At 34.4% G+C, this 26,135-nt stretch overlaps 1 protein-coding gene across 1 annotated transcript in view; it reads right to left on the bottom strand.

Annotated features, from left to right (window-relative positions):
- Positions 1 to 4,487: 4,487 nt before the first annotated feature.
- The window catches only part of LOC149780755 (stimulated by retinoic acid gene 6 protein-like), a 40,377-nt gene continuing 18,729 nt past the window's right edge, over positions 4,488 to 26,135 (bottom strand). The window contains exons 7-17 of the mRNA XM_089936227.1: positions 25,743 to 25,889; positions 23,430 to 23,521; positions 22,933 to 23,041; positions 22,360 to 22,477; positions 20,852 to 21,009; positions 20,666 to 20,714; positions 19,826 to 19,943; positions 14,914 to 15,019; positions 14,686 to 14,714; positions 14,042 to 14,208; positions 4,488 to 5,546 (exon numbers count right to left, since the gene is read on the bottom strand). Of these exons, the coding sequence (XP_089792353.1) occupies positions 5,221 to 5,546; positions 14,042 to 14,208; positions 14,686 to 14,714; positions 14,914 to 15,019; positions 19,826 to 19,943; positions 20,666 to 20,714; positions 20,852 to 21,009; positions 22,360 to 22,477; positions 22,933 to 23,041; positions 23,430 to 23,521; positions 25,743 to 25,889 (1,419 nt within the window). The 3' untranslated portion in view covers positions 4,488 to 5,220. The remainder of the gene's footprint in view (positions 5,547 to 14,041; positions 14,209 to 14,685; positions 14,715 to 14,913; positions 15,020 to 19,825; positions 19,944 to 20,665; positions 20,715 to 20,851; positions 21,010 to 22,359; positions 22,478 to 22,932; positions 23,042 to 23,429; positions 23,522 to 25,742; positions 25,890 to 26,135) is intronic.

The raw sequence follows: 26,135 nt of genomic DNA, 5'->3' as shown, positions 1-26,135 counted from the left end.
ATCTACCATCACACAATGCAATCTTAATAGACCCAGATCTACCATTACACACTGCAATCTTAATAGACCTAGATCTACCAACACACAATGATATCTTAAAAGACCCAGATCTACCATCAAAAAATGCAATCTTAATAGACCTAGATCTACCATCACAATGCAAACTTAATATACTCAGATCTACAATCACAAAATGTAATGTTAATAGACATAGATCTACAATCACAAAATGCAATTTTAATACACCCAGATCTACCATCACACAATGAAAACTTAATATACCCAGATCCATCACAATGCGGGGGCCCCGAGTGGCCATGTGGTCTAGAAAGCTCTTCTTTATGGATCACTGCCATCTCACCTCTGTCTGTGTGGGTTCGAGTCTAGGATTCGGCCAATGTGGGTATGTGAGAAAGCTTGCCAATAGCTTCTCGTGGGTCGGTGGTTCTTTCCAGGGTTTTCCTCCACCGTAAATATTGGCCGCCATGCATAGAATATTGTGTGCTGAAAAATGCCATTAAACCCACAATAACAATGCAGACTTAATAGACCTAGAACTACCATCTTATGGTACGTGTTTAGGCTCAAATAAACATTAACAAAAGAAAGAGTGAAATCAACAAGCTTTGAAAAATTTAGCGAATAATTTATTTCCCTGGAAGAAGAAAAAAGTGAAAAAATAAGAACTTAAAGTTTTAAGAATCAAATCCAAAAATAATCTAACAATAATCCACAAATTAAATTTTAGAAGTCCTAATAATGAAATGTTCTAATGAATTCAAGTTCAAGTCCCGACAAAGAAACCAAGATGGAAAGTGATGACATATTCTGTATCATGTTAGGTGTTGTTGTCTACAATTCCTTGTAGAAACACAAGAAATAACACTCCGGTGTTTGAAATCTGAATAAAATTTGTAAGAAATGTCATTGTTCAAGAATCCTGTATGAGCATACAAATTTTTCTAGAGAAACGAATTAATCTTTTAGAATCCAAATACATGTAATATGAAGAAAAATTAACATAGAGCTAGAAAACTAGCTACAACAGAACAAAATGACTTGACATCAAGTTTTTTAATCCCAGACTGATATTATTTCTCTAAAACAATTGTTATACAGTAATATTTAGATGCAAAATAGGTACCCATATGAGGGTCACACGATCATGTTTACATCACATACTCTCAACATGGCTGTGACAAAAACCAATCATTTTACTCTAATAATAATTTTTTTTAAAAGTTGTTTACTTCACAACTATTTACAAGCCTAGGGTCACATATCCTATACAGCCTCAAAATCAACCTTATTATCCCCACAATAAAAATAAATATAAAAAAAAAGAACTTGTTCACGTGGTTGTTTGAATTAAGGTTGGGAACTAGGTCAGGTTAAGTGTTTACAAATGAACAGTCAAGGTCAAACTATTTTCTGTATAGCATGTAATGAAAAATTAAAGCTGACAAACAATAAAATTAAAATAAATATAAAATCATATATACGAAACAACTATCAAACAATGCAAACTTAATAGACCCAGATCTACCATCACACATTGCAAACTAATATAGACCCAGATCTACCATCAAACAATGCAAACTTAATAGATCCAGATCTACCATCACACAATTCAAACTTAATAGACCCAGATCAACCATCACACAATGCAATCTTCATAGACCCAGATCTACCATCATACAATGTAAACTTAATAGACCCAGATCTACCATCAAACAATGCAAACTTAATAGATCCAGATCTACCATCACACAATTCAAACTTAATAGACCCAGATCTACCATCACACAATGTAATCTTCATAGACCTAGATCTACCATCACACAATGCAAACTTAACAGACCCAGATCTACCATCACACACGCAAACCTAATAGACCCAGATCTACCATCACAATGCAAACCTAATAGACCCAGATTTACCATCACACAATGCAATCTTAATAGACCCAGATCTACCATCACACAATGTATCTTCATAGACCTTGCTCTACCATCACACAATGCAAATTTAACAGACCCAGATCTACCCTCACACAATTCAAACTTAATAGACCCAGATCTACCATCACACACTGTAATCTTCATAGACCTAGATCTACCATCACACAATGCAAACTTAACAGACCCAGATCTACCATCACACGTGCAAACCTAATAGACCCAGATCTACCATCACAATGCAAACCTAATAGACCCAGATTTACCATCACACAGTGCAATCTTAATAGACCCAGATCTACCATCACACAATGTATCTTCATAGACCTTGCTCTACCATCACACAATGCAAACTTAACAGACCCAGATCTACCATTACACATGCAAACCTAATAGACCCAGATCTACCATCACAATGCAAACCTAACAGACCCAGATTTACCATCACACAATGCAATCTTAATAGACCTAGATCTACCATCACAATGCAAACTTAATAGACCAAGATCTACCGTTACACAATGTACACATAACAGACCCAGATCAACCATCACACAATGCAAACTTAACAGACCCAGATCTACCATCACACAATGTAAACTTAATGGACCCAGATCTACCATCACAATGCAAACTTAATAGACCCATATCAACCATCACACAATGCATAACTAGATCTTCTTCTGTATAGTTTGTTAGGAGTAATTATCAGTAACAAACATTGATTCTGATCTGCTGGCACATTATGCAACAACAGATCAGGGTCTGTTTTTTTGTAGTTTGACCAGACTTTTAATGTTATTTATCATTTTCTAGTACAGTGTGGAAGATTTTGTCAAAATGTGGATGACAATGTAATGCTTTTGGCATTACATCACATTAATAACATCAATTAATGTCAAAAGTTTCTATATTTATTTAATGGATTATGTTGCTGGAAATTTTTGATGTTTAACCAATTAGAAAATGTCATATATTTGTAAATTTGTTAGAATTCGTGACTGATTTTCAGAGCAATAAGTGAGGATTTTCTCATTTTCCTATTCAAAAAGTGTTCCAAGTATTTTGTTATTTTTTATGGAGTTGCACTTTAACATGTAAACCCAATAATGTAAAAAATACTTGGGAAATAGCCTCAGATACTTGCGATTTAACTTCAAATAAAGCAAAGTAAATAGAACTGTGTGGAAAAGCAAACAATATTGACATGAACTAGTCAGTTGTGAATTTAACTTAAGAAATAACAATGCTCTGTGTTGTTTTGATTTTTTGTGTGTCTTCTTTTCATTGATTGCAGCAAAATTATTGACCTTAGATGTAAAAGAACTGAGGCAGTTGTAAACGCTTGTTACTTTTCAGCGGTTTTCCATAATGGATTAAGTGTAAACTGCTAACCAATTAGACTGCTTGTAAATCTGGAAATCAGGTTATCCAGTTTTGTATGGGAACATTTTTTGTTGGATTAACACGATTACAAGTGCATATTTTAAAGAACTAATCGAATCTGACAATAATGGGGACCACATATCTAATCAGGATCCAACATTATGGAAGTATTTCAGCCATCTCATGTCTTGACATTTTAACTATGTTAATCTTTTGTGAAATATTTGTTTAATTCTGAAAACTTGCAGGATAATTCATATCATGTAGTAGCCCAGAGGGCTAACCAAATTCAATATTTGGTTACCCATTTCAGAATTCTGGTAGCCCCTGGACTATTGGCACAAGATTTGTTGGATCCTGTTCAGCTGTATTTCTGAATACTCTGTGGAAAATGTTTTTTGACTGGCTAATACCATGGTCTTGAATTACAGTATGCAAGATGTGTACTATTTGGTAATGACATTTGTCTAGTGAAATTATGTGTTGTTACACATCTATGTGACACATAACTGAATGTATTTGAATAGCAGTAACTATTGCATGTTGTGCCCAATTTTATTTTTAAGCTCACCAAGGGCATCACAAATCACAAACACACACACACACACACACACACAGAGCTCACCAAGGGCATTTCCAAATCTCCAAATTTGCTTGACAATATACAAAAGGGGTATTTTGAATATTTTCTTCTCCAGTCATGTCTAATATTTCTACTAGCTTTATATTTATCCAGTATTAACATAAAATGTCCTTTTTTTATTCCTATTCCCAGCTTAGCCTGAATATACAAAGAAAAGTACTGTTTGCAAGGGGATCCATGTTTTGAAATACATCGAAGTCAAAGTTTGCAATACTTATCACCAATGGTCATTACCAAAGATATTAGGGTCACTGTAACTTACATACTATTCCCATTTAGTGACATTAGGGTCACTGTAACTTTACATACTATTCCCATTTAGTGACATTAGGGTCACTGTAACTTACATACTATTCCCATTTAGTGACATTAGGGTCACTGTAACTTACATACTATTCCCATTTAGTGACATTAGGGTCACTGTAACTTTACATACTATTCCCATTTAATTCGGATTTAGACCCCAAGTGTTGTCAGTTTAAAAATTTATATACAGCACACTGGAATAAATTTCTTTATTTTCCATTATTCTGAGTGAACAAAAATACTGATCAGCATGCACAAAACAGAGATGTAAATAAAATGATGCTTAATCCTTTATCATGTCTTCTTCAGGACGTGTATCAGAAAATACAGCATAACAGTGTTAATAAATACATAATTATACTTCAATGTCAATATTTTCATTCATAACACTTGAGATTTCATCTGTCACAAAGAAGAGATGAATAAAATTCTGGGTAAAGCTCGGGAATGTCTCCTGCTTGAAGTGTATCAGAAAATATAACATAACATTGTTAATAAATACATAATTATACTTCAGTGTCAACATTTTCATTCACAACACCTGAGATTTCCTCTGTCACAGAAAAGAGATGAATAAAATTATGAGTAAATCTTGGGAATGTCTTTACAGGAAGTGTATGAAAATCCAATATAACAGTGTTAATAAATGCACAATTATATTTCAATTTCAACATTTTCATTCACATTTATGATGTTCTCTGTCACAAACAAGAGATGAATAAAATTCTGGGTATAGCTCGGGAATGTCTCCTGCTTGAAGTGTATCAGAAAATTTAACGTAACATTGTTAATAAATACATAATTATACTTCAGTGTCAAAACATTTTCATTCACAACACTTGAGATGTACTCTGTCACAAAAAAGAGATGAATACAATTCTGGGTAAAGCTCGAGATTGTCTTCTGCATGAAGATGAAAATGAACAATTATATTTCAATGTCAACATTTTCATTCACAACATTTGAGATTTCTTTCGTCACCTTTTCACTTTTTAAACCATCTTTATTCTCCTTTTCTTGTCGCTGGTTCTGTAAATTGTTTTGTACCATTGTGTATGCTTTTAGCCACATCCTTTGCATATTGTTCATTGTTTTGAGTCGTGACGGTGGACAGTCTGGTTCGGCACCATAATTAATCATATTCTCCTCACCGATCTTATGCACGTGGTCCAAAAGAAGGTCACAGAAGGTCACAAGTACAGGATGCTGATGAGTTTCTTCTAATCGGAGGAAAGAAATGTAACTTGTGTAACCTGAAAAAAAAAGGCAATAAGAGTTACTTCCCATGAATTTAAAACAAACTGCTCTCCAGTGCAGCTAGTGTTTCACCAAAAACACACATTCAAAACAGCTTACAGAAAGTTTTTTTTTAATATAAGAACTGATTTCAGAAAAGTATACAGGGTACAGAATATGAGAATCAAGCACTTGAAGGAACATGTGTAGATCAGTTTTTTATTTCTTTTATCTTCAAAGGCTTTTTAGAAGATCTTTTCTTCCATTGATCATCACAAAATGATGCATAAATTATTACTTTTTTTATTCTTTATTCATATAAATTAACATTATTGCTAAGGTAAATACATAATCTTAATGACCACAATATATTTTAGAAAATCTGTAAATTTTAAATATCTGGTGTTTGTAGTTAACATCCAAAAAGTGAATGAAAATTTTGTCAAACATGTCCTGACAGAAGCTTGTCATACTGTGTCCATATATTTGTTCATAAACACATCCATTAAGATCAAGCTCTGTGTTGCAGGTTGTTTTCTTACTTTTTAGCTACATGAAAGACAGGCTTGACAAATGGGGTCATTCTTAAAGTAAATCATGGCTCAGGCTATTTAGTTTCTATTGATTTTATTCTGAATCAAATGCATATTTCATTTCTACATTTCCATCAAAATTCTCCAAAATACCATATCTGTCATAACCACTATGATACTTTCTGAGTACCAACTGTGAGGTCTGACCAAATTTTTTTTTGAGATGTGACATCTGAGTTTTCTAATGTGATTTATGTTGACTGACTTGAAATGCAAAGAGTGTGTGTGTGTGATTTTGATTTTTGACATAGCTTTAACAATTTTTCAGTCATATTGCTATGATGTCTGCTTTGTGGCAGTTTATAGTGATGTCTGGCACTGAGACATCATGCCGCAGACATACAGCATGATGTCCCACCTAGTCACATTATCCTGACACGAGGCCGACCAGTCCTAACACTAACCTCTTAATGCTGAACGCCAAGCGAGGCAGCTATTAGTACCATTTTTATTAGCCTCTGGTATGACTCGGCTGGGGATAAAACCTGCGACCTCCCACATCTGAGGCAGATGCTCTAACAGCTAGGCCGCCAAAGCAGTCAAAACACAAAGAAGAAATCTGAGTTCACTTTTTACCAGTAATTTGTACAGGGATTGGAAACTCTGTCACATCTGGTACTGTATTACATTCAGTTAGCTCATGTGTGTACCTGGGTAAGCACAGTACATGGCATCGTACATACGGTGAATATGCTCTCAACCTTGTTGATCAATTACTGCATATATTCACATATAAGTAGAGTCAAACTGCAGACAATAAAGATCCTGATCTGCCATAGCATAATGCACCTGCAGATCAGGATCCATCTTTTCTGTTCTACTGATTACTCCTAACAAATTGCACAGACTCAGATCTGCCAGCACATTATGTGATGGCATATCTCGGTGTAGTTTGTAGTTGGACTCGATTTATAAGCAAGTACATAAGGTAACTTTAAAACTCATTAGCAAACATTTTACAGCTACAATCCTTTTTGAACTTTCAGCTAATGAACAAGATTGTATATCAATTTACATATCAATTCATTTTATTACATGCAATAATAAAAATGCAGTTTGTGGAGAAATGTATATGTAACCAAATACAAGCCTTGAAGATTCAAAGAACTTTTACTTCTGACCAATTTTTAGAAAATCTTAAATGTCAGTTACAAAGAAACATAACAAATGAACCATTTAGAACTTTCAAATAAGGGAAGAAGACAAATGATTCCTTTAGAACTTTCAAATAAGGGAAGAAGACAAATGATTCCTTTAGAACTTTCAAATAATGGGAAGAAGACAAATGATTCCTTTAGAACTTTCAAATAAGGGTTGATTGATTGATTGATTGTTCTTTTTTTAACGGCGCATCAGCACTCTTAGGCTATTTAGCGCCAAACAAAGTGTTACTTGTATAATCTTTTAAAACTTATAAAAGGTTCTACATCGACCAGCGATATAAAAGAACAAATGGTTGAAATTAAAAACGGTAAGATGGTAACGGTGCAAAATAAAGCTTCCCGATCAACGGGAGATGTAAAAAAGATGAATAGGTATTAAAATGGGACGGAATGTATATTGCATAAAACTGCACAAGGTGATAGCATAAAAGTCAGAGTTTAGAGTAAATATTTACGGCTTTCAAGAACTCGATAATACGAGTGATGTTTATATTATCAAAAAGTTCTTTCATATCATGCACAACGTAATAACGATCGCGCGTAGGTTGTAGGTCAAAGCACTCTATCATAAAGTGCTTGACAGTGAATGGTTCATTGCAAGAAACGCACTCTGGTGGGTCTTCACCTTTTAGTATGTGGGTGTGGGTGATATAAGTATGACCAATTCGGATTCTTGCAATGACTACCTCCTCCCTACGAATGGTTCTGTAGGAAGGAGTCCATTCTCCTAGAGTTGGTTTGATTGCATGAAGTTTGTTATTTACAGCATCATTCCATGATGCCTGCCACTTCTGACGTAAGAACTTTCTGATACAAGGTTTAAAATCTGTATATGGTATTTTAAAATCAGATGGTTCTTGAGAAAGGGCCATTTTAGCAGCGCGATCTGCTTTTTCGTTACCTTTAATACCAATGTGGCTAGGTAACCAACAGTATATTATATTGTGGGAGACACTCAGCTCGGTATTTTTTACGAGTATGTTTTTCAATAATGGGTTCTCCAGTTTTCTATTGTATAGTGACTGAAGTACTGATAGCGAGTCGGAGAAGATGATACAGTTTGAAATACGATTCTTTTCTATATGTTGCAGAGCAAGGTCTATTGCTCTGATTTCGGCTGTAAAAATTGATGCTCCATTTGGTAAGCGAACTTGCGTTGTGTGATTTCCACAAACAAAGGCTGCAGCAGCCTTTTCCTCATCCTTTGATCCATCAGTGTAAATTCTCGTGTAGTTTTTAAATTCGGTGAGGAGTTCATGGTAAGAGTTGTGGAAGATAGAAGGGTTTGTTTCGGATTTTTTTCCATCGTGTAGCGTAAAACGTACTTTTGGTTGTTTAATTAGCCAGGGTGGTGTTTCGGAGATGGATGTTTTCTGAATTTTTGAAAGATCTATATTTGTAGTGTCAAGGCTGGATGATATTCTAATGCCAAAGGAAGGTATGGCGTTTGGTTTATTTTCGTATAAAGTTTTGTATTTGGGTTGAAAAACAGCCGAAAAAGCAGGATTCAGAGGGTCTGATTTTAATTTGAGAGCATACTGTGCTGAAAGCATTTCTCTACGATGCGATAACGGTGGTTCATTCGCCTCAGCTAGAAGGCTTTCACACGGGGATGTTTTAAATGCTCCCAGAGCCAGTCTTATTCCCTGATGATGAATTGGATCAAGCATTTTAAGATACGATTTTCTGGCAGAACCATACACAACGCAACCATAGTCTAGTTTGGAGCGAATAAACGTTCTATATAAATTCAGGATGACTTTTCTATCAGCACCCCAGTCAGTGTGTGCTACTACTTTAAGTAGGTCAAGTGCTTTTAAGCATTTGGCTTTCAAGTTTTTTAGGTGTGGAATAAAGGTCAGTTTTCTGTCAAAGATAATACCCAAAAATTTTGTTTCCTCAACAACTGGAATAGGTGTTCCGTCCAGCGTGAGTTTAGGTTCATCGTGGTGTCGTCGTAATTGACAGAAATGCATACATACAGTTTTTGATTTCGAGAATTTGAAACCGTTCGTACTAGACCAATTTTGAATCTTGTTGATATTTTGCTGTAGTTGTCTTTCAATTGTATGCATGTGCTTTGACCGATAACATATGAGAAAATCATCAACATATAGTGAGCAATCCACACCAGGAGTCAAACACTTGGTGATGTTATTAATTTTGATATTGAAAAGTGTCACAGATAAAATACTGCCCTGGGGCACACCCATCTCTTGCTCGCGCAAATCTGAGAGAGTACAGCCCACTCGTACCTTGAATTCTCTGTCGGAGAGAAAGTTGGATATGAAAGAGGGCAGACGGCCTTTTAGACCTAGATCGTGCAGGTCTTTTAGTATCCCGTACTTCCATGTTGTGTCATAGGCCTTTTCTAAATCAAAGAAAACCGCTACTAAATGTTCTTTCTTGATAAATGCATCGCGAATGAATGTTTCTAGTCTAACCAGATGATCGTTGGTGCTCCGTCCATAACGAAAGCCACTTTGGAAAGGAGATATTAAATTGTTAGTTTCCAGGTACCATACAAGCCGAGAATTGATCATTCGTTCCATTGTTTTGCACATGCAGCTTGTGAGTGCAATAGGTCGATAGTTGGTAGGATCTTCACTATCTTTACCGGGTTTGGGAACTGGTATTACTGTTGCTTCTTTCCATATTTTAGGTAGGTTACCAGTAATCCATAAATCATTGAAGAGTTTTAAAAGAGATGTTAAAGATGATTCTGGAAGATGTTTTAAAAACTGGTAATGTATTTTGTCAGGCCCAGCGGAAGTATCATGGGCCTTGTCTAAAGCCTCCATAAGTTCTGATAGTGAAAACAGCTGGTTGTAGCTTTCCGAGTTGTTGGATGTGAATTTTAAACGTGACTTTTCTTTTTGAGTTTTCAATTTTTGGAAGGCTTCGGAATAATTAGATGATGACGAATTTTTAGAGAATGTATCAGCAAGAACATTTGCTATGTCACGTTTTGAGCTAAGATTGTTATTGTTCACTTTTAGATGTCGGAAAGAATGGTGTTTTCTCTTTCCGTTTATTTTTCGGATCGTGTCCCAAACTTTCTTAATTGAGGAACGAGAGTTTAAAGAGGAAACATATTTCATCCATGATGCTCGTTTACTTTCTTTGATTGTGCGGCGAGCTTTGGCCCGGAGAATACGATATTTACTTAAATTCTTGGGCGTCGGATGATTGTTAAATTTTTTCAAGGCTTCTCGGCGTTGCCGTATGGCTTCCTTACATTCCTTAGTGAGCCAAGGTTTTAGGGTTCTTTTACAGTTTGCTGAGGACTTGGGGATAGATTCTTCTGCAATGTCGGTTAAAATAGATGTAAAATGCTGAATGGGGTCGTTAACATTGAAAACTGTATCCTCATTCAGCCTGGTTTTACAGAGTGTTTCGAATTTGGCCCAGTCGGCCTTCTTTAAATTCCATTGTGGAATTACTTCATCAATTGTAGAGTTATGATTTACAAGGGAGATTGGGAAGTGATCGCTGCTGTGAAGGTCATCAGCGACCTTCCATTCATAGTCCAAAAGCAGCGAAGGAGAACAAATTGTCAAATCGATGCATGTGTATGTACCCGTGCCTGGGTGTAAATATGTAGGTGTTTTGGTATTATATAGACACAGATCGTGTCTAGAAATAAAGTCTTCAACTTTGTGACCTCTGTCACTTACATGATTCGATCCCCATAAAATGTTATGGGCATTAAAATCCCCGAGTAAAACAAAGGGTGCGGGAAGCTGTTGAACAAGATTATCGAGTTCGTTTGGTACTAGGTTAGTGTTTGGTGGTAAATAAATAGAGCAAAATGTTTCAAATAAGGGAAGAAGACAAATGATTCCTTTAGAACTTTCCAATAAGGGAAGACGACAAATGATTCCTTTAGAACTTTAAAATAATGGAAGAAGACAAATGATTCCTTTAGAACTTTCAAATAATGGAAGAAGACAAATGATTCCTTTAGAACTTTCCAATAAGGGAAGAAGACAAATGATTCCTTTAGAACTTTCCAATAAGGGAAGAAGACAACTGATCCCTTTAGAACTTTCAAATAAGGGAAGAAGACAAATGAACCCTTTATAACTTTTAAATAAGATGTGTTCCCTTTAGACGTTTCAAATAAGAGAACACAGATGATGACTTTTGAACAGTGGTTCCCAAACTTTTTATGCCCTCCCCCCCCGGTTATTCTCAGCGCCACCAACCTTATAGCGTTATTCAGCATTAGGGCCTCCTCCCCTGGGAATCACATTGCCCCACAGGGGGCAGTACCACCCACTTTGGGAACCACTCTTTAGAACTTTCAAAGAACATATATGTTCCCTTTAGAACTTTAATTTAAAATATCGGAAGAACACAGATGTTCCCTTTAGAAATTTCAAATAAGGGAAGAAACAGATGTTACCTTCAGAATTTTCAAATAAGAGAAAACAGATGTTCCCTTTAGAACTTTCAAATAAGGGAAGAACACAGATGTTCCCTTTAGAACTTTGAAACAAAGGAAGACCACGTTTTGCTTATTTAAATGACATTAATCTGATCTTAAAAGAGACAGCATAAGACCTATGCATTTTCTTTCCACTCTTCAGTTTTTCCCACAGCTAAATCCATCAAAATTTGATTGATATGGTGTTTGTCTTCTAGCATTATGAAATTGACTGAAAGTATCCAATCCCTGTATGTGCAAGTCCCTGCATTTACTGTACCTTAATTAGCTCCAGACTGATTGGAATATGACTGAATGATCCTTATTATAACCCTTCTGTACAGGCTTTCTCTCACATGTATTCTTATTTTAATGCTTTTGTACAGCTTTACTTGGATGTATTCTTATTACAACCCTTCTGTACAGCTTTATTTGGCTGTATTCTTATTATAACCCTTCTGTACAGCTTTACTCATATACATCCTTATTATAACCCTTCTAAATAGCTTTACTTGGATGTATCCTTATTATAACCCTTCTGTACAGCTTTTCTCTCATATGTATTCTTATTTTAACGCTTCTGTACAGCTTTACTTGGATGTATTATTATAACCCTTCTGTACAGCTCTAATTGTCTATTCTTATTATAACCCTTCTGTACAGCTTTTCTCTCATATGTATTCTTATTATAACCCTTCTGTACAGCTTTTCTCTCATATGTATTCTTATTATAACCCTTCTGTACAGCTTTTCTCTCATATGTATCCTTATTATAATCCTTCTATATAGCTTTACTTGGATGTATCCTTATTATAACCCTTCTGTACAGTTTTACTTGGATGTATTCTTATTACAACCCTTCTGTACAGCTTTTCTCTCATATGCATCCTTATTATAACCCTTCTGTACAGTTTTACTTGGATGTATTCTTATTACAACCCTTCTGTACAGCTTTTCTCTCATATGCATCCTTATTATAACCCTTCTGTACAGTTTTACTTGGATGTATTCTTATTACAACCCTTCTGTACAGCTTTTCTCTCATATGCATCCTTATTATAACCCTTCTGTACAGCTTTACTTGGATGTATTCTTATTACAACCCTTCTGTACAGCTTTTCTCTCATATGCATCCTTATTAGAACTCTTCCATACAGGTTTACTCAGATGTACTACATGTTACGATAACACTTTCAAAGTTTGTTCTTTGGATTAAAATACAGCACTCCCACACCATAATACCTTTCATTTTAACTCATTCCATTGCATAAAGTGGGAGATTATTTATCATTTTGTTGTTGTTGCTGTTGTAGGGTTTAATGTCATTTTTCAGCACAATATAGGCTATACATGGCAGCCAGTACAAATGGTGGTGGAAGAACCCAGGAAAACACCAGAAAGAACCACCGACCCACGTGCAACTACTAGCAAGCTTTCTCACATACTCACATTGGCTGAAACTGAGACTCAAACCCACACAGACAGAGATGAGATAGCAGTGATCCGTAACGTGAGCAATTTAGACCACTCGGCCACCTGGGGCCCCATATTTATCATTCTGTGAATATCTGTTAACATATAGTAGTAAAATTATATCATGTACTTCACTGTAAGGCAGTCTCACTATACTCCTGGACTCTTATGGCTAGTGGTGTCAATAATGGGTGTACTGCGTTACTGAGAATAAGCATAAGAAATTTCTCATTCTGTGAGAAATTAAGTTCATGTTGTGAAACAGTAAGCAGATGTGTTTTAACACTGAGATATCACAGGTATGTGTCACAATTCCATAAATAGCAATTTGTGAAAGAAATCATAAAATTACTGTCACCTGTATACATACTGCTTCCCAACAGATGTAAGAAGCAGATCATATAGCAGTAAGACTTATTATCAACAAGGTGATCACAAAGATTTTCACCCCAAATCTGCAAAACAATATTTCTAAAACATTGCTGTGGGCAAAATTAGTTTAGTTTTTGAAGAACAGGGTAAGTTTGCCTTGTCCCAAAACATTTTACTCTACATGCAAACAAAGCTTTCCTGAGTACTTAAACATCTAAATGTTATTTGAATCTTACCAGCAAGATTTTACCATTTTGCATTCAATGACAAACAGGAACTAAAAAATTCCATTAAACGTAAAGAAATTCCACAAATTTAAAAATGACTTAAAAAATCTACAAAATGGCTAAAATCAACACAATATCTTAAGCTGTGTGAAAATTCCACAATTTGTGTAAAAATGCATAGGTTTGGTCATTCTGCATCAACTGTACAAAAATATAAAAAAACAATACTGTATTAGTAGGTGCAAATTTGTTTACCTTTATCAAACGATTCATATCCAGGTAAAAGACAACATCTGTCCATTCTGCCGAGGAAAACTATACCTAGCAACAAACTACGACCGATACGGTTCATCAAACATCCAAACAACCCCAGAAAAATATAGAAGAAGAACAAGAAGTATGAAACGTTGTGATATGCCTTCCTGTAAATAAACAAAAAAAAGTTATAGGTCTTTGCATGGCAAACAAACCCATCTAGTTGAAACTTATCACAACATTTATTAAATTTCAGCAATTGCAATTCAGGTGCAAAATGCTGACATTTTATTTTTGTTCTCTGTATGCTACTTGCTACCTTGCTGCAAAAGTTGTGTAGTTAAAGTTGCCAGAGTCATATTTATTAAACTACAAAACACTTAACGTTTTCTACCATCCTATGTATGAAACCTTGCAGTAATGTACATTTTCCTTCATTTTACACATTTGTATAAACAGAAATAATTTCTTCATTAACATGATGATCAATGTAAGAGCACTGCAAGCAATTTATAGCATCATTGCCATATATATATATATATATATATATATATATATATATATATATATATATATATATATATAAATATAAACATATACATATAAAGCTTCGGGAGCATTTCCAATTTTTCTCTAGCTTTTACCAAAATTCTGTATTTAAATCTGGCAACATCTATGATCATCAAGGAAATACTATATAAGCACTCATGTGACAATATTTTATTTAATCAGTTTTATTTATAATAAACATATATGTACAATCAAACCTGATTTCTGTATGTTTTCTAAATGAACAATGACCAAAGCTGCAACTCCCTTAAGTCTTTTTTTAAAACTTCAAAAACATTCATACCTGTTATTCAGTGCTAGACAGAGCTAGCTTTCCCATCCGAGTTTGTTGCAATCTTCTGAAGAAACGCTTGGTTACATATCAGCGTTTGCAAGTAGAATACGATCATAGCTATCGCTATACCTGGTCTAAATGGAGGAAAACATGAGGCGTAGTTAATGCTTTAGTATAAAATTTTACATTACTCAGTCACTGCTGACAGGTTCTAAGCTACAGACACACAAGGCTTTAAGACAAATAGGTACCCGGTAAAAGGATGGACATGTATGTACATTTTGTTAATCATTACTTCACAAAATGTAAAATCTTGTAAATTATTATTTTGCTCAATATGGAAAATATTCAACAAAACTCACAGCAAAACAATTTCCATTTGTGAATTGATTCCCAAATGTAATAAAAAAGACAAATGTAACAGTTACCTGCATATTCTAAAATGTGTTTTTTTACTGAGATTCTATTTCATGCTTTGAATTTTACAAAATTATTTAAATAAAATATGAAATCCCACTAAATTACTAAGTCTATATATGTAATCATTCCTTGATAAGATCTGTATATGTTATATCATAAAAAGAACATCAAATTCTAATTAAGAATTGAAAAAAAAACCATAACCATTCTATTAAGAATATAAGTCCCCAGAAGGATCAAAGACTCTACTGACCATAAAAAATTTCCTGGAATTCAAAGATCGGACCATTTCTTCATTTTAACTACCTAGCGTCTAAACTACCTCCGATATTTCTGAGCAATAACAAGATTTTCAAATCAGCAAATGTGGCAGCCACACTGGAAATAAGATGAGTATCCTTTATATTTAGGACCACTTAGACATCATATCAAGTGTGAAAACCCATGTGAATATGACCATCTATTTGTAAGATGTACTCTGATGAAAACTCTATTCTGTCAAGACTTTTCACTCAGGATGATCAGCAATAGCAGGATCTTCAAGATGGCTGCCATGGTGGCCATGTTGGATGTCAGATCAGCACCATCTTCCCTTAGGACGAACTAGACATCATAAGAAGTCTTCTTGTGAAAACCCCATTTTGATATATTTAGTAGTAGCAATAACATTATTTTCAAGGTAACAGCCATGATTGATCATAGTGGGTGTCAGATCAGCACCATTTTTGGGGCCCCGAGTGGCCAAGTGGTCTAAAGCACTTTCCGTCATGGATCACTGCCATCTCACCTCTGTCTGCATGGGTTCGAGTCTCGGGTTCGGCCAATGTGGATATGTGAGAAAGCTTGCCGGTAGCTTCTCGTGGGTTGGTGGTTTTTTCTGGGGTTTTCCCGGGTTCTTCCTCCACCATTAATACTGGCCACCATGTATAGCCTATCTTGTGCTGAAAATGGCGTTAAACCCTATAACAACAAAAACAACAGCACCATTTTAATTTGGGACCAACCAGACATCATACAAAGTCTTCCAGTGAAAACCCCATGTCAATATAACTTTCCAACGGGGAGGAGTTGTGGTAACAATAATTTCAAGATTTCTGCTTAGATGGCCATGTTGTCTGTCACAATGGCAATGTTTTCATTCAGGACTAACCAGACATCATTAGGACTCTCTTTCTGAAAATCTCATGCTGACAAGAATTTCCATTCATCAGAAGTAGCAATAACAAGATCTTCAAGATAGCCACTGTGGAGGCTGTACTGGATATCTTAGTGGCACCATTTTCATTTAGAACAAACTAGACCTTGTTAGAAGTCCTAAGGTGAAAACCACATGCTGAGATGACTTTCCATTTTGGTGTAGTAGCAAAAACAAGATCTTAAAGATGGAGGCCATGGTGGCCATAATGAACATCAGATTGGTACCATTTTCATTTAGAACCAACTGGATACAAGAAGTCCTTCAGTGCAAACAGCATCACAATATTACCATCCATTCAGTGGGAATAAATGTAACAAGGTATTCAAGATTACCACTGTGGTAGCCATACTGGATGTCCAAATGACAACATTTGTTTGTAAAACCAAGTAGACATCATGAGATGTTTTCTGATGAAGACCCCATGCTGAGAAGACTTTTCTCTAAGGAAAGGTAGTGAACACAAGATGTTCACTGTGGTTATCTTCCTGAATGTTCGAGTGACACCAGTTTCTTTTAGGTCCAACTGTACAATGGGATCAATGTGCACAGCAAGTTTCAAATCAAAACTCATATAGTATAGGCATAGCAACAACAAATTTGTGCTAAAGGACAGGCATTAGACAGATGATGGGACAACAAGCCATCCCTTGCCTCTTCTAGGCAAAGAATAGTAGAGCTAAAATCTTGAAATCTTGAAACCAAGCAAGAATTTTCTTCATATGTATATTTTTACTTAATTTGTATGAAATTAAGACAAAAATACCTCCCTGAAAGCTGTCCTAGATACATGTATATCATGTGTGCCAAATTGTTCATGACGATTTATCACTGTTTTTCATTTTAATCCTATTTCTCTTCTCATGTCTTTATGAGATCTGAAATGACTCCTTAACATTGTGATTTTATTACATTTCCCAATAATCTTTATGTTGAAAAGTTTACATTCCAGAAAGGTTGTGTGACACTCTTAGTTTATAAAATGTGAATGTATGATGAGTCAACTTGGTATGATAAGTCAACTTGGTATGATAAGTCAACTTGGTATGACAAGTCAACTTGGCATGATGAATCAATCTGGCATGATGAATTAACTTGGTATGATGAGTCAACTTGGTATGATAAGTCAACTTGGTATGACAAGTCAACTTGGCATGATGAATCAATTTGGCATGATGAATTAACTTGGCATGATGAATCAATCTGGCATGATGAATTAACTTGGTATGATGAGTCAACTTGGTATGATAAGTCAACTTGGTATGACAAGTCAACTTGGCATGATGAATCAATTTGGCATGATGAATTAACTTGGCATGATGAATCAATCTGGCATGATGAATTAACTTGGTATGATGAGTCAACTTGGTATGATAAGTCAACTTGGCATGATGAATCAATTTGGCATGATGAATTAACAATAGTATGATGAGTCAACTTGGCATGATGAGTCAGCTTGGTATGATGAGTCAACATGGTATGATGAATCAACTTGGCATGATGAATTAACTTGGCATGATGAATCAGCTTGGTATGATGAGTCAGCTTGGTATGATGAATCAACTTGGCATGATGAATTAACTTGGTATGATGAATCAACTTGGCATGATGAATGAACTTGGTATGACAAGTCAACTTGGTATGATGAGTCAGCTTGGCATGATGAATCAACTTGGTATGATGAGTCAACTTGGTATGATGAGTCAGCTTGGCATGATGAATCAACTTGGTATTATGAGTCAACTTGGTATGATGAGTCAACTTGGTATGACAAGTCAACTTGGTATGATGAATCAACTTGGTATTACAAGTCAGCTTTGTATGATGAGTCAGCTTGGTATGATGAATCAACTTGGTATGATGAGTCAGCTTGGTATGATGAATCAACTTGACATATAAATCACAGGCAAGAGAACTAACAGTGTCATCTTTGATAGCCATGGGTCATTTGAAATTGCATCAAGGCTAAGGGTCATTTGAAGTTGCATTCAGGCCAAGGGTCATTTGAAACTGCATCAAGACCAAGGGTAATTTGAAACTTCATCAAGACCAAAGGTCATTTGAAATGTCAAGGCCAAGGGTCATTTGAAATTGCATCAAGGCCAAGGGTCATTTCAGAATGCATCATGGCCAAGGGTCATTTTAAATTGTATCAAGTCTTATAATAGTTCTGTTGTGCATGTGTACATTTTAAGATGTGAGGTTGATGACTGAATTTCCTCCAAGGAAGTTGTCACACCTCATGAGTACAGCACCTGAATCTTTTAACAAATGTGAATTTAGCTGATTGGTGTAAATGGCTTCGATGGGCACTGATCTTGTGGACTACACAAGACTGCCATTCTTTCAACAATATCATTACGGATATTAAATATACCTTACTTGGTATTTGTGGCCTGAGTTTCAAAGTTACGTGTGTAATTGAAAAGTTCTCCTTGAGAAACCTGCATCAATTCAAACATTCAATTCATGTAGTCCATTGTATTATGCAAACGGGATAGCTCTCGATTGAATGTTGACCATTCATAACCTATATCAAGGTGTTCTCTGCATAGGATACAAATCTGTTGATTCGTATGTACTGTTTGTTTCATGTCATTGTTCACACTGTAAAACTTTTCACCTTTAATTGGCTACCAATGTTCCACAATGAAGTGATGATTCAGGACAGTCAGTATTTTGATATTAGTATAAGGGCAGAAAGTTGGTGTAATACGAGTCACATCAATAGTTTAGACTTCTTCCTGAGTGACATTAGTATGTACTACGACATCCATGAGAATAATACTGCTGCTGTTAGTACCAAAGCTATACTATAACATGGCTTTGAATTTTTAACACAGTTGTAAGAAAATGTTAGGCCCAAGGCTGTACCTACTGGTATGTCTGGCTACTTATTTATACAGCTGAGATAAAACAGTCTGAAATAGGGCAAGTACATTATTTCTCCTACAGGCAGGTGTCACCTTGTAATTTTTTATTGAGCTGATCTTGTCAAATACCCCAGATAACAATCATCTTGGTATCTGTTCACATCCAAGACTGATCATACTGCTAAGGTATATTACTTTCTTTTCATTCCAATATTATTTTATCCCACTCTCTTCAGAACTGGAATGTAGCTCTAACGCTAGATCAACTTTCAGGTGATGACCAGCTTTGTTTTAAAACTGGAAGGCAGGTTTATTAATAGAAATAAGAAAATGTAAACAGAACAACCCAAATTATTTTATTTTAAGGGGGATGGGCTTATCTTTAACCACAAGTTTTATCATCAGAGAAATATAGCATGTACATATATGGTTAAAATTAACTGCACACTTACGCTATGGTCTTTATCGGGATCAGAAAATCGCTGCTCAGCTTTCCACTTATGGGTAGAATGAGAAAAACTGCCAGAATTACTCCAAGGGAGGTAAAAACAGCATACAGAATTAGAAATCCTGAAACAGGAGTCCTCATTTACAGTTATGCGAAAAATACCCCCGTCTTAATTATGTTAGATTAACATCTAATAAATTGCTTCTTTTAGTTAAAAATGGATTTTATCAAGATGGTAAATAAAAGTTTCAAGAATTTGACTAAATTCATATTGTACAGGCTCTTTTCCACGTCTGTTCACAGATAATGTGTAATCGATTTTCGAGCTTCACAATTCCTGCGAAATACAAAGTTCTCTTCTTATAATTACAAATAGATATACAAAATAATGAACATCAAGAAATAATTAACAGAACTACATTTTAACCATTTTTTAAAACTATTATCAAAACACGCAAGTAGGCACATGAATACATAAACCATTTCTCTTTCTGGTGTCACAGGATGTTATTTTAATCAATGAAGATGCTGGTTACAATGCACAGTAAAACTTTGTAATCACTGTGATATATTAGTAATATAAGTATTTTGTTATGATAATGGTGATCATGATGATGTTGATAACCTCTTGCATTTTTACCTAGTCAATATCCTACAACTCTGAAAATGGTTGCTTTTACCAAAATAATCTTGAAATTTCTTATTTTTGTAAACAGACAGTGGCAAACAGAAAGTTTTCACATGCTTATACAGAATGCTTTTTACAACCAACCATGATAAAGTTGAAAGCAAATAAAATATAAAAACATAAAATAAAAAAAGGGAAATATGTGAAAATTCTTACCCCACATCATATATGCAATTTGTGATCCAGAATAGGTTAAGTTTCGTGACTGAAAAAAAATAATAATAAAATGATGATGATGATAATAATGGTCATAATGATATTATCTAAATTCCTTTACAGCTGCATTATACATTTTAAATTTGTATGAATATTAATGATAATCTGGTTTTAAAGATTACTTACCACTATAGATGATGCAGTAATGTCCTCCTTTTTTATTAAGAATTTAGAGTAGTCTCCCTTGTAAAGCCTTTTAATGTCTGCTCGATAACTCAGAAGGATCCCAATAACATTGACCAAGGTCACTAAACCAGACAAAATCAGTCCAATGGCTGATGATGCTTAAAAAGAATTTAAACAGAAGACCCATGAAATGAATTTGATGTGGAAACTGGAACAAAACTTTAACTAATGCCGCCACAGCTATTTTAAGATCTATCTAATTATCCAAAACATCATACTGAGCTGGCATTATATGAGTTTGTAATATTCATTTTCCATACTAAGTCATTTGCACAAAGATTCTCTTTCTTTAATTCTGATGATTCTTGTAATTTTGTTTGATGCATAAAGAAATATAACATTGCCTTTAGATGAAAACATATCTCCCTTTAAATTTAATGTTTTAATTACCTTCAAAGAATTATTGCATGTGATCGCTTAAAATAAGAAAGTTAAGCTTAAATTTGTAAACCGTAAACTTCCTAAGCTTAGCTCTTGCAATTTTTAAAAATTTAAAGTTTTAAAATTGTATAAAATAGTTTCCTTTCATTGATATCGCAAAGTTTCTAATCCTTTTAATAGTGTTAATGATAAATTATTGAAAGACAATAGAAACATACCATCTGAAAATCATTATAAATCGAAAATGTCCAAAAGTCAAAATAAATAATGTTATGAAATACTGATAAATGGTGCATTACATTTACAGGCATTTAGGTGTGAAAAATAATCAAAACCATAATCTAACAACATTTGTGTTTGATGTACCTTAGATAGAGAATATTGTAAGAATTACTGTGACCTACTTAAGCATTTGATATACCTTAGATAGGGAATATTGTCAGAATTACTGTGACCTGCTTAAGTATTTGATATACCTTAGATGGGGAATATTGTCAGAATTACTGTGACCTGCTTAAGTATTTGATATACCTTAGATGGGGAATATTGTCAGAATTACTGTGACCTGCTTAAGCATTTGATATACCTTAGATAGGGAATATTGTCAGAATTACTGTGACCTGCTTAAGCATTTGATATACCTTAGATAGGGAATATTGTCAGAATTACTGTGACCTGCTTAATCATTTGATATACCTTAGACAGGGAATATTGTCAGAATTACTGTGACCTACTTAAGCATTTGATATACCTTAGATAGGGAATATTGTCAGAATTACTGTGACCTGCTTAAGCATTTGATATACCTTAGATAGGGAATATTGTGAAAATTACTGTGACCTACTTAAGCACACTGAACAATCTAACCAATCATTGTCAACTTTTCATATTTCGTTTTAATATTTGTTTCTTAAGAGTTTTTGTTACCAAAGTTCTAATCATTAAATGGATGAATGTACGCTGTGTCCATTTCAATGTTGTGACACTTCAATGCGTGAGGATACAGAGGATGTTTCACTTTTTTTGACCTCTAAACCTTTCATCACACACACATTTTGATATCATACCTGCAACAACATCCACTAGAGAAATTAATATATCCTCACTACCGGAATCAAATGATTTGATGAACTCTTTACCACTCTTGACTATGTCTTTGGTATAAAATATCCAGGTAACAGCTGCCTACAGAACAGAACATAAAAACATGTTTTGTAATTTGTTGTACAGCAAAGCTTGAATGTAATATATATGCAACAGTTATAACTCATTGACTTCATGGCATAGAGAAGCAAAGATTATTTTATTCTATTTACAGTATGATGTATTATTATTCATCCACAGTAAGCATGTCTTCACTCTCGTGACTTGAAGTTGGAATCTATCTGAAGATATATGTAGTATTCAGCTCTGACGTAAAATTCTGAGTCTGCAGAGATTTTCTGATGTTTGTACAAATCATCATGTGGAATTCCTTCTTCTAACATTCACACTTTTTTATTGTTACAGTTCATAATTTCCTTTTATAACTAACTGTATATTATTTTATCTTTTTTAGTGATCCAGAAATTAGGTTTTACTTCAATAAAAAAAGTTCAAACAAGTTCAACTGATCAATGATGAAGGAATCATCAACTCACCTGGTATATACATAGTAAAGCAACAGTAAATGTTACTATTATCTTGGATGAATATCTAAAGGTTGGATCCCGTTTATAAGTATAGATCTTCAGTACATTATCCACATCACTGTAAAATAAATAAATGAAATAAAGTGGGTGAAAGCTAAATTGAAATAAAACTTATACCCTTTGCCATCTTTATTTTAATCCGCAACACATCTCAAAATTACTCCACTGAACATATGATGAAGTGAACTCAAACGTTGAATTTTGAAACTGAAGAAGTTGGTGTGCATGAATAGTCATCGCTACATTATTCATATCTAGATCATATAAATTTATTTTTTAGTTTCCCTCGATTTAAAAGAAAAATCACATTTACCTAAATGTTTAAATGAACTTTTCTAACATAGTGACCTACTGAAACCATCCTTAAGATGGAAAGAAAAGAAAAACACTGAAACATTTATAGAAGCTGAGTTTATGACTATGTATTCCAAAAAGACTATACTTACGGGACACTGATGCCAGCCTCTGCAATCGCTCTCCGTCCCCTAAGCAGAAGTTTCACGTGCTCTTGTTGATGCGGTTGTGCTAGTTTTCTTCTCTACAAAGTAAAAATGAGAGTAGATTTACTTCATCTAGTATGGAGGAAAAAAACCCACTAGTAGTAATGGTGGTGGTAGTAGTAGCAACAGTAGTCAAGTAGTAGAACGTTAACAGAAGTACAAAACGAGGGAGGGATAAAAAGTTTGTACAGCAAATTAGACAGGGTATTTTTTTCTTATTTTAAAGTTGTTTCTGGCAAAACAACAGCACCAAACTCTGTCTGTTGTCCATAAATTTTCATTTTTCAAACTTGTGTAGACAGCAACAAATAATAATCGAGGAGTTCCTTGTCACATCTAACATCGCTGAAAGCAGCCATGAAATACCATGCTGCAAGGAGTACTGGATTAAAGATAAAGCAAATGGAAATTTTTTTTAAATTGCTCTAGGGCCCCCTAACACCTTGATCTAGAAATGGTTGCAAGCCCGGTTTTCAAAATACTGTATATATTACCATCGTTTTGTTTTTTTCTGGATAGAGTATATGATGCTTAACAAATCACAACTTAAAACTTGCATACTTAGAAATATTTGACTGCATATATGGTCCTAAATTCTGCAAATGTTACGATTGCAGAGTTAAAAACATAGGGCTACTAATTTGGGCATTACTGACAAGCAGGAGTCATTACGATTTGGTCATTATTGATAAGCATGAATTGTTATGATTTGGGCATTAACAACATGCAGGAGTCTTTATGATTTAGGCATTATTGATAATGCATGAATCGTTATGATTAGGGCATTATTGATAAGCATGAATTGTTATAATTTGACATGCACAAGTCTTTATGATTTAGGCATTACTGCTAAGCATGAATCATTATGATTTGGGCATTGATAATAAGCATAAGTATTTATGATTTAGGCATTACTGCTAAGCATGAATCATTATGATTTGGGCATTGATAATAAGCACGAGTTTTTATGATTTAGACATTAATAATAAACACGAATCATTATGATTTGGGCATTGATAATAAGCGTGTGTCATTATAATTTGGGAATTATTGATAAGCGTGAATCATTATGATTTGGGCATTGATAATAAGCATGTCATTATAATTTGGGCATTGATAATAAGCGTGAACTGTTATGATTTGGGCATCATTGATAAGCATGAATCATTATGATTTGGACATTAATAATATGCACAAGTCTTTATGATTTAGACATTATTGATAAGCATGCATCATTATGATTTGGGCATTATTGATAAGTATGAATCATTATGATTTGGGCTTTGATAAAAAGCATGAGTCATTATAATGCAGACATTATTGAAACGCATGAATCATCATGATTTGGACGTTGATAATAAGCATGAGTCTTTATGATTTGGGCATTATTGATAAGCATGAATCATCATGATTTGGACGTTGATAATAAGCATGAGTCTTTATGATTTGGGCATTACTGATAAGCATGAATCATCATGATTTGGACGTTGATAATAAGCATGAGTCTTTATGATTTGGGCATTACTGATAAGCATGAATCATCATGATTTGGGCCTTGATAAAAAGCATGAGTCTTTATGATTTGGGCATTATTGATAAGCATGAATCATCATGATTTGGACGTTGATAATAAGCATGAGTCTTTATGATTTGGGCATTATTGATAAGCATGAATCATCATGATTTGGACGTTGATAATAAGCATGAGTCTTTATGATTTGGGCATTATTGATAAGCATGAATCATTATGATTTGGGAACACTAAAATCCCCAAGCCAAGAGTAATGACTTGCCTTATTACAATTTTTGGCCTGTAATTGTTGACTATATTGACCAGATTAATTTTGGCCAGGAAATGCATATTTACTGATTCCATTGCTTTGTTGCTTTGGTATTTAGTATCTTCAGATACATAACATAATTTAAAAAAATAAATTAGACCAAAATCACCATCAAGATATGTACAACTTAAAACCATATATTCTACAGCTAAACCTTTATAGTTACCATTATGCATGATTATGCTTGATCACAACAGGCCTAATTTGGAAACTGAATGTATAAATCAATCATAAAATTAAAGCAGGCTTTATCTATTGAGAGTGTTTCATGACTGTCGTTATGTGCCTTTGTAAAACTGCCGATAGTCTATACATACCAACACCTTCTAAAAGCAAGTGTGTGTGTGTGTGTGTGTGTAACCAAACACAGAAAGAAAGAAAAAAATCAAGGAGAAGAATACAAAATTGGCAGTCATACGGAAATATTTGTATACTCTGATGTCTCATTTTTGTTCCTCCACAACCAAATAACTCGCATTAGCAACGTGTGTAGGTAGACGAAGGTTGTGTACAGCATACAAAGCATCTGAGGTAGAAAGTACAGAACCTTTCCCTCCACACTATCCTGGAATTATATAATAGTCTGGTTAGTAAATGATGAAAAGAGAGAGAGAGAGAGATTGTTGTGCGTGTGTGTTGTGTGTGTGTGTTCATTCTAATTTCTGAGATAGCATGAAGCCAATATTAACTTTCCCCATAGTCTCAAATATCTAATAGATTCATTTGATGTTATGTAAATTCAATGTCATTACTTATTATATTTTATGAAATCTTGCTGATATTCTTTAAAATCTAAGTAAATTAAAAGATG

Source organism: Sinohyriopsis cumingii, chromosome 16 (genome assembly GCF_028554795.1).
Source record: "Sinohyriopsis cumingii isolate HCF-2022 chromosome 16, ASM2855479v2, whole genome shotgun sequence".
NCBI lineage: Eukaryota > Metazoa > Mollusca > Bivalvia > Unionida > Unionidae > Sinohyriopsis > Sinohyriopsis cumingii.
The sequence above is the reverse complement of the archived record's forward strand: the minus strand, read 5'-3'. Positions and strand labels throughout refer to the sequence as shown.